Consider the following 19,071-nt stretch of genomic DNA (forward strand, 5'->3'; position numbering starts at 1 on the left):
ATGGATGCCAGCCCTAGAGTTCTTAGGGCTGGTAAGAATTGCTGTGGTTGCATCTCATGGAGCATGATTGGTATAACTTTATTCTGCAAGTTCAAATTTGCCTTAAAAGAAAATCATGGCAGTAGAATTTTTATGGGTAGACTTTATGCAAGGCTGCAATAATTGTCTCTCTTCCAAAAGTCACTGTGAAAGCCAAAAGACTTAAGTTTTTTGTTGTGTGTGCTCCAATTTCACTTAAAATCAGTTTTTCCTTTAACTTGTATTTGTGCTGCTCGATGGCAGTGTACAGATTAAGGTGTATGGAAATGTGGCCTATGGCTTTATTAGGAAGACAGGTAACTTCTGTTGCTTATTTTAAAGTAATTAAAAATGCATTTTCAGGGAGCACCCTTTTCAGTAGTTCTTGGCTGGTTAGAACTCCCATGCAAACGATGTTAATGTTCTCTAAGGCAGAGAAATCTAAGTGTTAAACAAATCAAGAACAACTAATTTGCCTTCCGTGTATTGAATGTGGTCAGCTTTTCTTACTAAATAGCCCCTCAAGTCGTAAATTTACAGTAAGAACCCTACAGCATTATTTTTTTCTCTTTACAAGTAAAGCACATGGGTCTTTCTTAAAAGTACTGCATTGTAGATTGTCCTCTACATAGTTATTCACAAAATGAAAAAGTAATAAAATACTACAAACAATATCGGTAGTTGTCCTTGAGACAAAGGATGAAATAGTTACAAATGAGGTAGGTTTTCTTTTTTTGGCTAATTTTTAGGTCTCTGTCTCGGTTTCCCTTTGCATTTTGTGAACTGAACTTTCCCGTAAAATTAGTACCATATATGCTGGCATACATGAATCAGTTGTGTCAGAATCAACACCTTACTTTTAAACTGACTTCTCCCACAACCTCCTAGTCAGACATAGAGAAAACATTACACTTCTCAGTACATCAGAAAATCAGATACTTGCTTTCTTTAAGCAGAAACTAAAGGAGCTCAACTGCATAACTTTACATGATGTTAGGCAGGGCAAATAAGAAACAAAAGTGGATCCCTTTTTAAGTGTCCCTTCTGAAGGACCTTAGATTGGCTCCTAGAAATTTCAAGTTCTGACAGGTTTCTTTGTCTGGTTATGTCTTCCCTTATAAAGGTTATTTTAGACTTTTCAGGCATTTAAGATAGTCTGTTGTACTTGAGAATTGCAAGAGGAAAGTTGAAGAAATTTTGGCAAGAAAGTACATATTTTAAGATACGACTTCATGGTAAGGGTGAGCTGGACTAACTAGATCCTGATCTCCACGGGGGAGGTGTCATTCTCACTTTGTCCTGTCTTCTTTCCCATAAGCTGATTAAACTTGTGAAACTGGCAAAAAACTCAAAAATGTCAAAAAACACCCAACAAACTGAAACAGAACTTGGCAGTGTTAGCTTGCTGAAATGAATATTAACTAAGATACATTTACTCTATAATCAGAATTACAGAATCATAAAATGGTTTGGGTTGGAAGGCACCATCATCTAGTTCAAGACCCCCCCTGGTGTGGACAGGAACACCCTCAACTAGACCAGGTTGCTCAGAGCTTCATCCAGTCTGGCCTTGAACACCTCAGGAATGGGGCAGCCACAGCTTCCCTGGGCAACTTGTTCCAGTGCCTCACCATCCTCACAGTAAAGAATTTTTTCCCAATATCTGATCTAAACCTGTTCTCTTTCAGTTTGAAGCCATTCCCCTTGTCCTGTCACTAGATGGTCTTAGAAACAGTCTCTCTTCATCTTTGTTGGAGGCTCCCTTCAGATACTAGAAGGCCACAATTAGGTCACCCTGAAACCTTCTCTTTTCCAGGCTGAACAATCCCAATTTTCTTTCAGGAGAGCTGCTCCATCCCTCTCATCATCTTGGTGGCCCTCCCTTGGACTCGCTCTAACAGATCAATGTCCTTCCTGTTCTGGGGACCCCAGTGCTGAATGCAGCATTGCAGGTTTGGATCTCACAAGAGGAGAGTAGAGGGACAGAAACACTTCCCTAAAAGGACCAACTTGCATTGGCCGGGAATCGAACCCGGGCCTCCCGCGTGGCAGGCGAGAATTCTACCACTGAACCACCAATGCTACTGATTTTTTTTTTTTTAATTATTATTATTTTTTTAGCTCATTTTACACCTTTTTTTTTATTAAAAAAAATTTTGAATAAACAAAAAACTTTTATGCCACAAAAACCAAGGCGCCAGCAATTTCTTGGATCTTCCCATCTGTTCTTCTACTGAAGAACTTTGCAGGTTGCTTGGGTAGCTTCCTCTTGCTCAGGGCTTTGTGTGTGTAGCATCAATGGCTGTGACCAGTGCAACCTTGTTTTTTATGTAATTGAACGTTTTCTGTTCACTTACAGGTGTCTGTACTCTCTCCAAACTGAAAATAGCACAGAACTTTTGGTTTCTTTTCAAGTGATAGTGTGTCATGCCTACTTTTCTGAAGTAAACAGGGTGATATTTGTCAAAGTTCAAGGCTTGCTAATACACTGGTGACTGGTTGACATTCAGTGTGTAACAGTGGCAATAGGCTAACTGGTATGTGTGATAAAAGTAGACTTCAGATACCTGAAGTTACTCAGCGTAACTTGAGAGATGTAATTTGTGGATTTGCTTTTTTTACATTTTATTAAAATAATCTGCAGATAACAGCACCTGAATATGCTGTATGTTACAGCACTTAGGAAGTTAAAAAATTTATGATGAAATTCTGCCCTACTTCAGATTGCAGTGGTCATTAGCAGACTTGGAGCTTTACTTCCATTCTGCCTGCCTTCTTTTTAAAGAGAAATGCTGTGGGCCAGTGGAGTGCTGATTCCTCCTGCTATATCAGTTGCCTGCTGCTAATGTTGGAAACATTGCCTTACTTTCCCATTATAGCTTGCTGAGTTTTGATCTGCAGGTAGTCGTTTTTGTTCACTCTTAGAGTAAACATGTCAGTAAGTTATTTTACAGATACTTGATTTGACTGGGATGCAGTTACATGAATGGAGAATTTGAGATACAGGGAAAGATGAAGGTGAAGAGTTAAGGCTTGAATTCATGTGAATTGGTGAGAGTCATGGTCTTTCACTTTTCTGTGGAGAGAAAGACACGTATGTAAATATTCAAAAATTGCAGCATTCATTGAAAGAAAAAATTTTCATTTATTAGCTGCTGGTCGTTGGTGGTCCTGTCAGGGACTTTGTGGGTGTAACTTGGTTTGGTTGTATTTGAAGAATCTACCCTAACTGAATAATTTGATGGTTTGACTTTTAAGTTTGTTTGTTTGTTTGTGTTTTTGTGTGTGTGTGGTTTTTTTTTTTTCTCTTTTCTATTTTCCTCCCCAGTTTGTGCTGTCAGGGAAAAGCTTTCTTGTGTCTTGTACTTCAAATAATGTCAATACAAACAAGATAAAATTATCTGCCCCTTATTATGCTGTTTCATATCTGGATTCATCAACTGTTCGCTTCCATGCCATCTATTCTAGGAAATTAATCTAGAGGATGAATGTTTACTATTTGGACATTAACCTGTTGGATCAAGTCCAGAGGAGGGCCACAAAATTGATCAGAGTGATGGAGCAACTCTGTTATGAGGAAAGGCTGAGAGAATTGGATAGTTCAGCCTGGAAAAGAGAAGGCTTTGAGGTGACCTAATTGCGGCCTTCTAGTACCTGAAGGGAACCTACAACAGAGATGGAGAGAGGCTATTTACAAGGGCATGTAGTGACAGGACAGGGGGAATGGCTTCAAACTGAAAGAGAGCAGGTTTATTGGGAAAAATTCTTTACTGTGAGGATGGTGAGGCACTGGAACAAGTTTCCCAGGGAAGGTGTGGCTGCCCCATTCCTGAGGTGTTCAAGGCCAAACTGGATGAAGCCTCTGAGCAACCTGGTCTAGTTGAAGGTGTTCCTGTCCACAGCAGGGTGTTGGAACTAGATGAGCTTCAAGGTCCTCCTCTAACCCAAACCATTCTATGATTGAACATACTTTTACAAGTGATTGCAAAGCATTTAAATGTATGGCAAGTGATGAGGAATGTTGTAAAGTGAGCAGATTTGAATTTAGAAAATCATCCTCATCCTTCTGCGAGTGTGTACATACCACATGTCCCCTCCCCCAAAAAAGAAAACCAAAGAGTAAAAACTCACCCCCCTCAAACTCCCCAAAATCAAATCACCCAACCCCCCAGCGTAGCTCACTGCCATTTCTGTGCTGTCCTCATGCTCATACAGTTTGGAGTGAAATCTGTGGGGGTTCTGTTTGAACATGGTCAGTATCATCCCTTTCTCTTTACTGAGGGATGTGTTTGAGTAGAGGGAATGAGTACTCAAAAGCTTTACACACATCTCTTGTTGTTCTGCTTCATCAATGTATGCTGATTAGGGCCGTGGGGTAATTAATGAAGTAGTATATTGTACGGTGGAAAGCATAGTAATCTCACTCTTAATGAGGATTATAAATTTCAGTGGTATCCTCTCTAGAGAGTAAGTTCTCAGCTGTCCAAATGATGTGTAATTGTGTAATGCCAGGAGGGCTTAAACTAGTGATCTGCCTCATGCTTGCTCTCAGCATCCCGGTGGCTTCTATCAGCTCTCCTGCAATGTACTGTGAAACCCAAGAGTCCACTACTGGGACAATACACCAGAGAATATCTGCACAGAATACATCCTTTTTTTTCTTATTCTTTTTTTTCTGGAAACACCCTGTTCCATGTGTACGTGCCGATACAAACTGAGGCAAGCTGAAGCGTGCTATGCAGATGTATGCCTTGGGAAGCAGCTGTTACATAGAAATTTTTTTCTGAAAAATACTTGAAGGCAGTTGGACTTTTGGATTTCATGGCTAGTTTTAGTTCATTAAATGATGAGCCACTGCCTGCAGAACGCAGAAGCCCCTGTGTTCCTTTGCTTAAGTAATAACATCTCCTTGGAGGTATACCTTATATTAAATTTCTGTGTAATAAGGGACTCCTAGGAAGCTCTTCTTCTTCATACGAGTTAGTAGGTTCCCATTTAAAAAGAAGCTGAACAAAACCATCCATAGTGGTATTTGATATACTAACATTAGACTGTGTCATAGAATTTGCCCCGGCAACATCTTAATCCCCTGGCACCTTACCTCTCTCCCGATTTCCCCATGACCTGGGCCAGACTGCCCCCTCCAAAATAAAGCCTCATTTAGAAGAATTGTTTTGCTGTCTCATAAGTATTTCTTGGTTTTTATAGTCTTTTCTAAAGAGAGATACTTTGAATTTGTTAAATGCTGCCCTTTCAGATGCATGAAGAAAGTTAGCGGTGAACCTCGGTTGTTTTTTTGGGGGCTGCAGTGTTGGAAAAGATGGTCATAGTATCATAGAATATCTTGAGTTGGAAGGGACCCATTGAGGTCACCAAGTCCATCTCCATGCTCTAATTTGTTCATATACGGAAGGACTGAGTTTGGATTATGGGTGCAATTTGTAACACCCCAATCCTCACCCCCCAAAGCAGGATTTTAAAGTATCAATTGAAACCTCATACTACATCTACCACTTTACAGGGCTAGATGTGTGGGTATGTCTGTATGGCCTCTTGCAAGCAAAGAAGTGCTCAGTCTCCTTGTGCTCATATCTGGTTCTGTCCGATAGCAACTGGGCTGGAGCTCATGTGGTAAATCCTGCTGAGAGCTCAATCCTGCTTACTACAGCTGCTTTAAATGTCCTGCCATTTCAGAATGGCAGATTAACTCTGCCTGCTAGACACTCTGCAGACCCTGCAGTAAGGCAGTTCACTGCCACTTCATGATGGACTGGGATTATAGTTCTGTATCGCTTGTGAAAAGATGAAAAGACCTAGGAGCTCAAAAAAATATTTCTTTTTTGTCTGGATAAGTGATACATACTCTTTTGGACCCATCTTTCAAAAATGTGCTTTTATAGACTGAGATAAGATCAAATAAGTGTAGCTTGAAGGGGTTTAAAAGTGAAAATTAAGGATAGATTGATAAAGTGTATGTTTCCTGATAGATACTTAAGTTTCTTTTTATTTAAAAAGTCCTCATACATTTCATAGAGATTCTTTTGCAGCATAAATCATAAGGTTAAAATATTGCTGCAGTACAAATAGTTCTGCTGAGTTTTCAGAGTGTTGTCACTGAACATGTTCAAGGATGTGATACTTTTGAATATATTTGCCTACAGTTTGTTTTAGAATACTTCTGTAGTTAAACATGTTAAGACAGTTGCAGTTTGAAGTTGCTATGTTGTTCTCCATTTAATGTGAAGCTTTTTCCTGATATTTGTTCTTAGGGAAGAGCAGATGTTTATCCACAAAGTATTTTGGTGTAGGACTTAAAAGACAAAACCTTCCATCTGTTTGAAAAAAACACATTTATATTTTGGAGTGTTGGATTTTTCAGAGTTGTTGGCTCTTCATGAACATGTTCTTTGCTTTCTACTTTTAAAAAAACGAATAAAGCTTTTGAGTGTTTTTTCTTGTTTGTTTGTTCCAAGATTGAGTGACTGTTAACTAGGAATTGGTTGACTACAGACTGTAAAGAGATTTCAGTAAGCTGCTTCAGAGAGGTGGGGTTTTTTTGTAAGTTTCCAAACCAAGCAAGTATTCTTTCCCAAACTTATAAAAATAATAATTAAAAAAAAAAAAATCAAAGCTGTGATTACCACCCAAAGGAATATTTGTGATTCTATTCCAAAGGAATAGACAGCCTCTTTCCCCTTCATACACCCACACCCAACCTAAACAAACCATCTTTTTGTACTTGTAGCAATTGAATTACTTCTAATATGGATTTATGCTAAGGAACAGTGCACTGGAATATGGGAGAGTCAGGACACCAGGACACAGTTCAGCAGAGCTGTTTCAGTATTCATCTGTGCAGGTGAAAAAGTGTATGTATCTGTGCTCTGCATTAGGAAAAGAACAGGTTTGATTTAGGATACGCAGTTGAGAAGAGAGTACTAAGAGTTAGAGTATCTGATATTTTTGTTTGACTTTGTGCTTCCTGTATGAATCATTTAGTTTATGGTCATTTGTGTATGGCAGCAGAGAGACCTTCAATAGCTTGGAAGTGAAAAGATGCACACATATTTTAGAGTAACATATATTTACAGAGTGGAAACAAACTACTTTTAAACTCTTGTCAGCACTATCTGAGAATACTTTTTTTTTTTTTTGTCTATGAATTATTGAACTATTAGTCTAGTCCAGAATTTTCTGGACTGAGGAAGACAGTGACAGGAACTGAATGTGGCCTTCTATTTCTCTGCAGCTAGGTGATAAATACAGTCTTCACAGTTGCACAGTGTGGCTGGTGGTATTGGCACCAAGCTTATGAACAGTATGTTACTTGTTTTATTTTGTTCAAGTTCGTTTGTTGGGATGGCACCAGTCCAGCTTCATTACTAGAGTTTTCGTCATACAAGAAGTAGGAGTGAAAGAAGAAAAAAGAACAAAGAAGGCAGTGGCATGTCATGAAGTTTAAGTTATGGATAACACCCTAAAGAGCCAGTTTTCCCGTACATTTTATGATGGGACAAGGAGATTAAGGTTTGCGAGGGATGAAGAGGGAAAGAGTGAAATGAAGCTCTGAATTTTATCTGCTGGAGCAAAGGTTGCATTTTTCTAAGGTTGGCTTAAGCAAGGAAAAAGTACTGCTACTCGCATCATACCTGGAACAGAGAGCCATCTTACTCAGGGGAGAGACATGAGGTTAATTGCAGCTAATAGCAAGGCTTTTTTACCTCTTCAACAGGAAAACAAATAAATGAGGGATTTTCTTTTTAGGAAGCCTGGTTTATTTTGTCAAACAAGAATATATGGCTTGTGTAAAAAAAAAAAGCTTTAGAATGGGTATTCAGTGAAAAGTTGATAATGCAGCAATAAACACACTTAGCAGATGTTTGACTTCTGGGTTGTTCTGTTCTGGGACCTGAGGTACAAATGGGTTTTCATTTTGTAGTGCTAATGAAATCTTGGATCAGAGCAAAAATATTATCTTGAAGCTGTTCTTAGCAGCTGCTGATGCAGAAAATGTTAAGTCTGGAACTCTGATTCAGCTCCTTTTTTGGTATTCTCTGAGCTGGAATTGAAGGCACGCTGTCTTGCCCATTCTGCTGCTGTGCGACCCTGCGGTAGCTGTAATCGGTGGCCAGGGAGATGAGAGACTGGAGCGGGAGCGATTGGCTGGGGAGCAATTTCCCGGAGTACATCTGTGTCAAGCAGAGCGAGCTAAAGCAGTCATGTATGCGCAGGCTCTGATCTCTCGGGAGGTTCATTACAGGGTCTCGTACAAGGGCATTCTCCGCTTCTGCACATCAGCATGGAAGAAGCTCGTCAAGGGAAGAAAATGCAACCTGTATGTAAATAGCAGCTGTATAACTTAATAATGGCTCAAACGTGCTTTGGTGCAAGTGATATGTAGCAGCTGTGTCTCAGAAGGGTGTGCTACCTTAGACTCACCAGTTGTGGAAGAAATTTTTGAAAGATCTAGTGATAGAAATAATACTTTAAATAGAGATTTCTGTATTAGGGAAGATATTTGCTGTGTTGTTGGAATTGCTTAATCATAGTAACCAGCTTAATTCAGGAAGAAAATATACTTTTACAATTGTGAGAGCATACTACCATTTTAAGAGTGGTTGAGTGTTTTGTGTTGCTGTTTTTTTTTTTTTTCTTTTTTTCTTTTGCATTATTTTGAGTCAACCTTTCTTAATTTGAAGGTTATCAGCTGTGGCTTTGAGTGATTCTGTGCCAGTGCAGCAGGGATGTTTCTGGTAGTGAATCTTGAAATAATCTATTGATTGTTCTTTTTTGATGAAAAAAAAAAAAGGGAACTTAATGAGCTGTGTAACTGAGGTAAAATGATCATGGAGATAGCATTTTCTTCAGTCCTCAGTGGCACAGATAAACTCCATTTGTGGGGATTTGTATAATGAAGCAGTGAATTCTAGTATTAGTATTACAAGCTATTGCTTAGCACTTGTATGGGTTGTTGTTACCACTGCCATGTAACTGCAATGCAGTGTTGTAACAGGGTTTACTACTGTAAGAGTTTCCTGGAAACTAAAACTTATGGAATGGAATTTTCCTAAGCTGTAAAGCTTTACAGATTCCTGAATTATTTTATATATATTTTATAAAATGACAAGTAAATTTTCTGTTTCCTTGTGTGAGCATAAGAAATAAGAGTTTGATTTAGACATGTTAAAATGCATCAGATTGCAGTGGCCTTTGGTTTGTAAGGATCTCTGTAGAACAGGAATCAATTTTTCGATTTTCATTGCGGTGCTGCTTTGAACTCTGGACGCAGCACTTATCAAGCATGCATATGCCTAGAAGACTAGGTAAAGATACGAGGTGACTCATTATAAGGATTCTGGTACTTCTGCTTTTTTAACTGTAATTTCAGAAATTTAAGTGAATGGAGATATGAATTTTTTTTGAATGAAATTTAGTCCTGTGGGGCAGTGATAAAAAAGAACTTTGTAAAATAGCTACTATAACATTAGATACACAATTTGATATCTTGTGTTGGATTGGTGACAGCATTTGCTAAGATTGTGCATGGGGGTAAATTTTCTGGCTTGCAGAACACTCAGGTTGAATTCAAATGGGCTTCTGATTTTAATGAAATATTCACTTGTGTTTTAGTCATACTTTTCTAGGAAATAAACCATCCTTTCTTCTTGCATTTGTTCCGACCCAGGTTTTTTTATGAATTACTGTGGTGTACCATAGTTGACAGCCATTCACAATTGTGACCAGTCTCTTGCTGGTGTTACGCTTCCTTTTCTTTCTGACTTTTTCTCCCAAATTCATGTTCTGGTCAGATTAACAGGGACATTAGATTTCAGTGGTACAAGAAGCAAAACATTACCATGTTTAGAATTGTTTTTCCTGAAAGGGTTTGGGTTTTGTGGTGTTTTTAAAGTAGCACATGTACACATCTTTACTGCCATCCACATAGAGTTTTGGAAAGTAAAAGTAAAATGCAACTTGTGGAGAGTCTGTCTGAAGTCTGTTTATGTCTGTTGGACATGCTCGTCCAAACAAGGGTTGTATAGCTGCTGTGTTTTTTCTAAGTCTCCTAGAAGCAGATTGGTCAGATGTATTTAGTAGGGTAAGCTGAGCAGCTAATTAGAGGATTAGTAGGCTAGAAAAACTTGTCTAAGTATTTCTAACCTCTTTCTTATTGCTGTGGTCTTGCTGAAATCTAAATGTTTAACCTTCAGGCGAGGCTCTGGGGATTGCTTTGATTAGGATGGATCTTCATTTACATGTGAGGATTGTTGTATGCAATAGTAGTTGTATAACCACATATAAAATTCACAAGAAAACAGGGTGTGTGTGGTGACACTAAAGCCATTGAGCTGTACTGGAGTCTTTCCTGTAGTGCTTGAGCAATACACTGCTAGGATAGTAGTGAAAAAAAAAAATCTGGAAAGCAGCTGTTCCTGTGCAAATGAGACCATAGAAAATACAACCAAGGGGGAACCCATCGATATGGTATGCTTCCTATTTTAAACCTGGCAAGTGTTCTGTTTGTGAATTATTATTAATTGTGCTCTCGTCCGTATATATTTAGAGGGCAAGGCCAGCTAAAAATTGTACTATGACAAAATGAGACAGGGCTCATTTATATTTGGTGCATTTTCCCTTGGCTGTTAGGTTGATGTGCTTGATTTAGAACTGGTAGTGTTTCATCACTCTGGCAACTTCTGTAGATACAGTATTGCTATGTAGAGGCTGTGCCCAAAGAACTTCAAATGCATCTGTAGGATCGCTTGTGCAGTTCAACTAAAGAGTATTTAATGGACTGGGCAATACCTTCACTTACTGTTATTTAGAAAGAACTTTAATTTTTCATATCCTGGCTGTCCTTAAAGAAGGCAGCAACCAGAGATACCTGCCCTCCTGCCCACCGTGAGCTCATCTTCTGGTTTAAAAGCAGACTCAGTCTGAAAGAGAGGTAAAACAATATATGTAGAACTAACCAAGTGCTACTGTTAGTCATTCCTGCAGGTAAACCATGTCAGAAAGCCCTTTCTAATTTACTCGCTCTTAACTGAGGCTACTCAGTGCTGTGGATGAGTAGCAGTGGGAGAGCTATAGGGTAGACCTGATGATTGTCTGAGGTAGAGTGATTGTCCTTGAACTCTTCATACAGTAATCAAAGATGACCTTATCATATATATTTTTCTGGTTTCTTTTGTTATCACTTTCAGGGTTGCTGTCCCTGGTAGACTTATCTCCTAATTTTGTAGGACTAGAACACTGGTCTTGTCTGTTCCCCCCCTCCCCTCTTCTCCCCTTCCCAAAATACTAGTGCTTATTAACTTGCAGTTCCGGGAGGTTGAATGGATAAAGAAGACTTGGTATGTGCATTCTGTAAACTGGGAATGTATTTTTTTTCCTGACTACATGGAGTATTATGTGCGCTTAGAACAGAAATGGAGGCTTCTGAAACAGACCACTTGGGAAATGTGGCTGTGAAAATGAATCATGAATTACCCTGCTGGTTCTTAATTATTCTGAACAATATATTTCAATAACTGTGTAACAAAACAAGTGAGTTAGTGTATCTATCTATGAAAATTGTCAGTTTTAAAAGATTTTTATATATACATATATATACTTGGATACAGTTGCAAACTGAGGTTCTGTAGTTCCTCCTTAGTTATCTTTGAGATATATAGGCAAAATTAAGGTTTTAAGTTTTTTTTTTTTGAGCTAAATCTTTATTTTTGAAGCAGAGTAATATTGGAAGTCTTCTGTTAACTTTTTTTTTTTTGTTGTTTGATTTGATCACTGGAACCTTCCTTGATGGTTGTCTTCTGAATGCAGATCCAACAAAAGAAGGCTGATAATAAAACAAAAATTCTGCTTAGGCTATGCTTCCTAGGTTTAGGTCAAACCCCTGTTTATAACTCATTCTGTTTAGACTCATTGCTGTAGGCCTCTACTGTTGTGTTGGATGGATGGTTTGATCCAGCTTAACTGCTCTCCTATGTTCTGATGATGAAAGAAGAGCAATGTATGAACAGCAAAGTGCACTGCATAAGTTCTCATGTGATGTTGATCTTAGTTGGTAAATCTACAGTAGCATGCTATAGAGGTTTGCTAGTTGGGCCTGTAAGCAGTGTGTGCTCCTACTTTGGGAGGAATGGTTTGTTGGTGCCACATTCCAGCCTAAGAGCTAAATCCTGTCTGCCAGATCTGGTGTCTCTACAAAAGAGGAGGTGTGTTCATGGGTTCTTGTGGGAAGGAGGGGGGAAATTACTTGCTTTCTCTTCAAGTCAGGGAGATTGGGTTATAGTTACAGTCATAAAACAGTATGTAGGTTCACTGTGATGGTGTAGGCAGTTGTATTAGAATATTATTAAAATAATAATTATTAAACTCTTGGCCAAGAACAGATATAAGGAAAAAGTATAAGGGACAGGTATAAGGGAAAAAAGTAGATATGAATACACACCCCACTCCCCCCGCCCTGAGTTGGGCTTAGTTGTTTGTGTTTTTTTTTTTTTTTTAATTAGTTGGTTTTATTTTTGTTTGTTTTTAAATTGGCTTTGTTTGTTTCAATTGGTTGTGGTGGTTTTTGTTTTGGGTTTAGTTTTTTTTTCCCCTTCATTTTCACCTACTTCGATAAATGCTGCAGTGAAGCTTCTTTGTAGCATGAAAGTGGTAATGTACATTTTTTGTGGGGGTGGGGGAGGAGGGATGATGGTGCTTGTAGGGTTTTTGTTTTTGTTTGGTTTTGCCCTCTCCCATGCCCTACTTACTTATTTCCATGAGCATGCGTGCTGTCTCTTCTGGTCTGCAAGTCCCTCCCTTTGGTCTGAGGCAGTGTAAATGGAGCACATGAACATTGGCTTAGTTAAGTAATGATCTTAAATGTTGAGCTCGAATTATTCTCAAAACAATTACTGAATTGCTCATAGACTTCAAAGGTTTACATTAGCTGTATCAGCCATTTACGATCACTGCCGAACACCAGAATGAATCTATTGAACCATATTTCAAGTACCTTAAAAATGTGCTGCTAGCAAGTTGTCTGTCTTGGAAGTGGTTATTCAGTGATGCACTTTGGCAGTGTGCCTGTCTGGAGTCTGTCGTGTATGTGACTGCATAAGGTTAAGTGAGTTGCATGGTGAGAAGAGCTTGTACAGATGACAGTGGAAACTTGCCTTTGGATTTAATACTCTGTGCGTCATATTTGTGCTAGTCCACTATATGGTAGCTAACACTTACTGCTGGAGGTTGTTAGTTCTTCCAGACTTTAGGAGCTTTCCTTCGTGATCCGTGCAATTTAGGATTGACTCTCTTTCTCAACAGTACTTCTAAAAAATGCGTAGCACTAATATTGTAGATATAAAAAGTGTACTGTACTAAATGATGACAAATGTTTGACAAGGTGAAGTGTTAATTTCTAACTCTTGAAGTGAATTTTTGGGTACTTGTTTGTCTGTAAAGGAGACTTACTCTTTCCTCCTGGACTGAGAAAAAACATTTGAAAATCAGAGGTGGCAAGAGGAATCCTACTGGAAGTCTGCTAGAGTACAGAGTATTAGTCTGATCTGCAGCAGTTGAAAAGGAATTTCATTTTCATGCTGGGGAGAATTAGAAAGCTGAGAAGACAGGTTCTAGTGTATCTAGGCACCTCTGGCTGTATATGAAGGTTTTACTGGAGGGTTGTTTCTGTATGTCTGTGAGTATCCGGGTGTTAGGAAAAAGTATACATAGTGTATCTCAATATAATGTACTAGGCTTTTTCTTTTCTCCCTGCCCCAGCACCCCCTGAAGTATGCTGGATTTGTTGTGGTTTTATAAATTACCATCTCCTTAAAAAAAAAAAAAAGACTAACCAAATATGAAGGCTTAATCTTAGTTGCTACTTCTCTTGGTTTTTTTTCCCCCTTCTCAGTTGTTCTGTCTCTTGACTGAGAATGAAAGTTGCATACATTCTAAATTAGTCTTAAATTTTACTTTGGCTCATCTTCAGCAGCTGTATTTGGGCATCTGTGGGATTATTATACGTAAAGTTTCACATGAAGTGGCTGGTAAACTACGGAGGAATGCTTGCTTTAAGCTCAAGTCCTTCTCTGTGCCTAAAAAAGGGAAGTTGACAAGTTCTCAGCAGTCCTACCGCTCTTTGTTTATGTATGTAAAAGGTTCAGAAAGTAGAAGAGAGAACTAAAATGGCAACTGTAATAATTTTCCCTCTCTTTTGTGCCTTCAACTGACATGGTAGATCTAGAATTATTGGAAACCTATGCCCTACAGACTTTATTTTTAACCAGGAAAAGGTTGTAGTTTGGAATTACTTTTATAGCGTATTTGAATATTTTTGGTTTTTTACCTGACCTAAGGTAAAAGTATCTCATACTGGGATTTGCTCTCGGCATTGCAAACAGATATGATGCTTTGTGTTTTCCTGAACAAAGACTGTAAATGATATGCTTTCTTCATGTATGATATTTGTGGTTGTTGATGGTTTATTCTTGGAAGAGTCTTTGCATATGTTGAGTACTTTGAGATGGTGATAGAACCGTTTGCAAGGGCACACATACCTTCCTGTAATCTAATCTTAAAAGTCATGTTACTTTACACATGGTGTGGTTTTTGAAGGCTGCTTCTATATGTTTGAGTTTGGCAAAGAACCTCTTCTACTAAAACAAAGGGTGATAAATATTAATAATATCATATAGGGCATACAGCAAATACCGTCTCAAAATGTTATTGGAGATAAAAATCTTTTCTTGCGTCTGTAGTTTTCTGTTGGTATGCAGTAATTTGTATAATCTGGAGAAAAACTTTGTCTTCCTTTATTGCTCAAAAACTGTGTGTTTGGCCAGATTTCAAGGGTCCTAAAAGGATTGTTGAGGATGAGTGTGTTTAGATACAGGGTTTTTCAGCAGTAACCATGGCTGTAACCATGAAGTTAATTATGGAATGAGTTTTGATAGCAGTTTTCCTATTATTAGTTGTTTTTTTGTTGTTTTTTTTCCCCTCTCACATGTGGTATAACACTTAAGATAGTTTAGAGGATTTGTAATTCTTCCATCTATATTCATCTCTATTTGGAGTTTAATGGTAGTGTTCAAGATCTGTTTCTGTGAACTGGGGTGTATTACAATATATTTGATTTTGCTGTGTAGGAGACAGGAAATACTATTCCCCCCCCCCATCACTCTCCCAACATCCTGCCATGACACATTTTAAATTTCTGCCAATTCTTCATTAATAGGTCCTTATAACATTTTCACAGATTTGTCCAACAGACATGACTTTTGTTTAATCACCCGATTTTTTTTAATTACAGCTGTGTGAAGTGTGCAGAAATTTTGTTTTTTCTAACCTGCATGAAAAATTACTTTTGCAATGCAGCAGTAGTGACAAAGTTTAGGTTATGGTGTAATGCCTTTCTTGAAAACCCTATTTTTAGGAACACAACTCAGAATCAACCTTTATTTAGTTTTCAGGGGTTTGTTCTGCCATGTACCACTCTGTTTTTCTCTTGTATTCTTGAATACTTACATAGTACCAACTGCTGTTGTTGGGTTTTTTTGGTGGTTTTTGGGTTTTGAGTTTTTTTGCAGTCTAACTGTCTTTAACCTTTTTTTAAACCTCATCTGATTTTTTTTTTTTTGTTCCCAGTATGTGGTGTTTGTCATCTTCATATTCTCTAATCTCCTTTCCCCAATAGGCAACCAAAGATTTAGATATATTTTGGTGTGTGTTTGTATGTGTGCTCAATACACTGTAGTAAATATTTTTTTTGTTAAGACTGAGGAGGTACATGTTCAAAAAACCCTTTCTTTGGGGGGACACCTACTACAGAATGTTTTGACTTGAACCTGTTTAACAGGTATGTTGTTTTTCATCCTTGTCGCTTTCCTGTGAGATGACAAACTTGTTCTATATATAAAGCAATTGCATAATTCTAAGACCAAAGTTTAGGTGAGTGTCAACACCGTTAGGGTTCCCAGTCTGTGTAAGACTCCGGATTTAGGCTTCTGTTTTTTTCCTCAGGAAGAGTCACTTTAGTGAACTGATCCAGTGGAAAACTAATTAAGTTGTTATTAAAAAAGCTAAAAACATAAAATCCATTGCTTAAGCACTTTTTATCTGATTTCATGATTGTTAGGTCTGGTTTAAGGAAAAAAACCTGTGCCCAAGGGAGCAGAAAGAGCGGGGAAGTAATCTTTAGCAGTTAGTGTGCCCTTATACTTGGATGTAAAGCACTACCCTTAGGCTGTAGGTCTTTTGGAGAACCAGTTCTGTCAGGAGGCTGTAATTTGTGAGCTGTTAAAAGTGGACTGTATTCTAAGGAATGCAAACACACGCAGAAAGGCAAGGTTAGTGTTATTTTTGATGTCAGGTCTGAGATGAGATTGAGATTTCTGCTGCTCAGTTACTTAATTTCTGTCAAGGCTGAGCAAAAGGCAGTGTTTTAAGGTCTGCTTTAGTGATGTGCTAGATGTGATTAGAGGACATGTTCAGAAATACGCGTCATTCTTGAGCTTATATTTATTTCAAATACTGTACTTTTGCATTATGAGTGGTGTGATTTTAATAGTAATGGAATCTGAACAGGTCTTCTTGAAACGACTACTTTGTAATTTTGGACCTAAAAAACCCCAGTGAATTAAGTAGGGACATGGTTAACAAACTGGCTGTTGAAACCTGAGTGAAGCAGTTATTTTCATCTTCCCAGAGCTGTTGGTCTAGGAGAAGCCCCCAAGTTGTGTAACTTAACCCTTTTGCTACTCCTTTGTTCACAAAAGCTTCTTATTTGTGCTGGAAAATCTCACACAGGAATTGTCCCTTAAGCAGATGAGTTCAGGATCTCTGAGTGTCAAGTGATGTAACTTCCTATTAATTTGCCAGTTATTTTATTGAAATAGATTGATTGCTGTTGAATAAAAAACTAGAAGAATACTGCCTCCTGAAATGTATGTCCTGACCATTTATGCGATAGAATCAAGAGCATTGCAAAAGCAAATTGCATGGTGTTTAGCCTGCCTGTTGATTTACTCTCTTTTTCCTTCAACATCGGGTAACGTTTTCTTGAAGAATTGGATGGGGAGATTTTCAGTGATGTTTTCATCCTCAATTTCTAAGTGGTGAAAATGTCCTGGTTTAGAAAACTTTGATATACTGTTTCAAAACATATTTAGAAATTTAGGAAAAAATTAGTTCTACTTAGTTTTTAACTTAAACTTGTGTCTCCTTTCTTCAGGGTCATGATGAAGAAGCTGTTGTGGATATGGGCAAAATCAGCTCTACTATCAATACAAATTTTGAGAAAGAAGAACTAGAGAGTAAGTTTGCAGTGGTTTTCTGTTTGTTTAACATGCATTTTTTGCCTGGGGATAAAAGATGTATTTTCCATGCTGAAAGGAATCAGAATTTTATGGCTATCGTGAAATTCTAACAAATAAAACTAATGAAAGACAGAGATGACCTGACCCCTGTTTGTGATCTCTGTGCATGCTAGTAAATACTCCCTGTTGTTCAAATCTGTCACAGAAAAAAAATTATTTTTTTTTTAATGAAGCTTTGCAAGGAAAACTTGCTTCTGAGATTTAGGTCTGAAAAACTGGTTGCTGTTGGTAAGTAATTTTCCAGCATGAGTGATGTCAAGTTCTGGAGAATGAAAACTCAGGAAACAGGGGTCATGAGGGAGATGTTTGTTTTGTTTTCTGAAAGTTAAGTATCCTTGATTGTGGTCATGCACTTTAAATACTGAGAGTCTGAACAGATGGGTAGCAGTGCTTCTGGTTCCATAGTAAACTGTTCATGGCACAATCTGCAGTCAGTTACAGCTCTGTGGAATCCTGTTAGTCTTCATTATTTGACTCAACATTTTGCATTAAGCAATGAAAATAGTACTGGTTTAGTTTCATGTAGCAAAATGCAAAATTAGATACTTCATCTAAGGCACAGTTGCTTTCTTATTTGAAAAGGATGAAAAATCCATGGATGCTAATTAATGAATCCAGAGGAAAAAACTAGGGAGATCCAGTGTTAAAATCTTAGTTATTTGTCTTTTATATAGAATGCTCTGAAGCTTAATTAACACTTGCAGAATGCTAGAAGATTATCAGTAAATTCACTAAGTAGTACTGGCTCTTATTGCTGCAGAACATTGGAGAGAACCATGACAGCAGCAGTTTCTAGCTGAAAGAAGTTGATTTAGATTGCTGTCACATTTTTCTTGTACCACCAAGAGATGGTTTAAAGTGATTAAAGTTGTTTGTTACTGTTGCAGTCATACTCTACTCTGTCCCTTCATTCTCCTACTCTTTTCTGTCTTGTGCTAACACTTTCCTTTGTCTGACTGTACCATAAGCCTGGTTAAGTATGTCAAACCAGCATGACTAAGGAAGATGGTCAAGATCTCAGCTGTTGAGCATCCCAAACCAATTTGCCACATAGATGGACGTGTGCCAGCACTGAGCAGAGGAAGGAAGTGTGAATGTGAGGCTGAGAGGTGCAGTGGTGAAGGCTGTGACAATGCCAGTTTAGATGGGGTTGAGCAGTGGGGAAACCACTACCTCGGCTGTTTCTGCAGTTAAATCTTCAGTGCTGTGATAGTTGAAGGATTTAAGCTGTCTCCTCCTTAATTCCCTTCTCTTGCTTTTTTTTGGGAGATGACCCAGAGAAAGCATGTGTATGTTTTGCAGGCAGGCAGGGGTTAAAGGGGAAGCAGGCATCCAGCTGGAGTGGTGTGCTGGGCAGCAGCCTGAGCAGCTGTAATACCTCAACCACAACGAATGACATGGGAATGTGCAGCCAAATCATTTCCCCAGCCTCTTTCATAGCACATTGGTAGGAGTGCTTCAGCTAGTACAACGCTGTAGTTACATGAGATACTGAGTGGGAAGGCAGGGGCTTCAGGCTGCTTGAGGCAATTTAAGCAATGACTGTGGAAAATAGCCTTGTCTTACCCACAGCCAAAGGATAAATTAAGGTAGAATGAAGACTTGTGTTTGGTGAGCAATTGAGTCAACAATAACAGCAGTTGAAAGGAGGAGGGAAGATCTTGCTGTCCTCACCTTGCTCTTAGTC

General features: G+C 38.4%; 1 protein-coding gene and 1 non-coding gene across 7 annotated transcripts in view; one reads left to right on the plus strand and one right to left on the minus strand.

The window, feature by feature from the left end:
• Positions 1-19,071, plus strand: part of SLC4A7 (solute carrier family 4 member 7) — a 155,323-nt gene that overhangs the window by 83,585 nt on the left and 52,667 nt on the right. For 5 of the 6 annotated variants that reach the window (XM_050319107.1, XM_050319116.1, XM_050319132.1 and 2 more), the window contains one exon: positions 17,240-17,321. In XM_050319107.1, the coding sequence (XP_050175064.1) occupies positions 17,240-17,321 (82 nt within the window). Of the gene's footprint in view, positions 1-8,199; positions 8,354-17,239; positions 17,322-19,071 lie in introns of those variants that run through there. The other variant, XM_050319099.1, reaches the window with a different exon arrangement.
• On the minus strand, positions 2,030-2,100 carry TRNAG-GCC (transfer RNA glycine (anticodon GCC)). The gene has a single exon. It is a non-coding gene; the product is annotated as a tRNA-Gly (tRNA).

Source organism: Myiozetetes cayanensis, unplaced genomic scaffold (genome assembly GCF_022539395.1).
Source record: "Myiozetetes cayanensis isolate MyiCay16 unplaced genomic scaffold, myiCay2020 scf1, whole genome shotgun sequence".
NCBI lineage: Eukaryota > Metazoa > Chordata > Aves > Passeriformes > Tyrannidae > Myiozetetes > Myiozetetes cayanensis.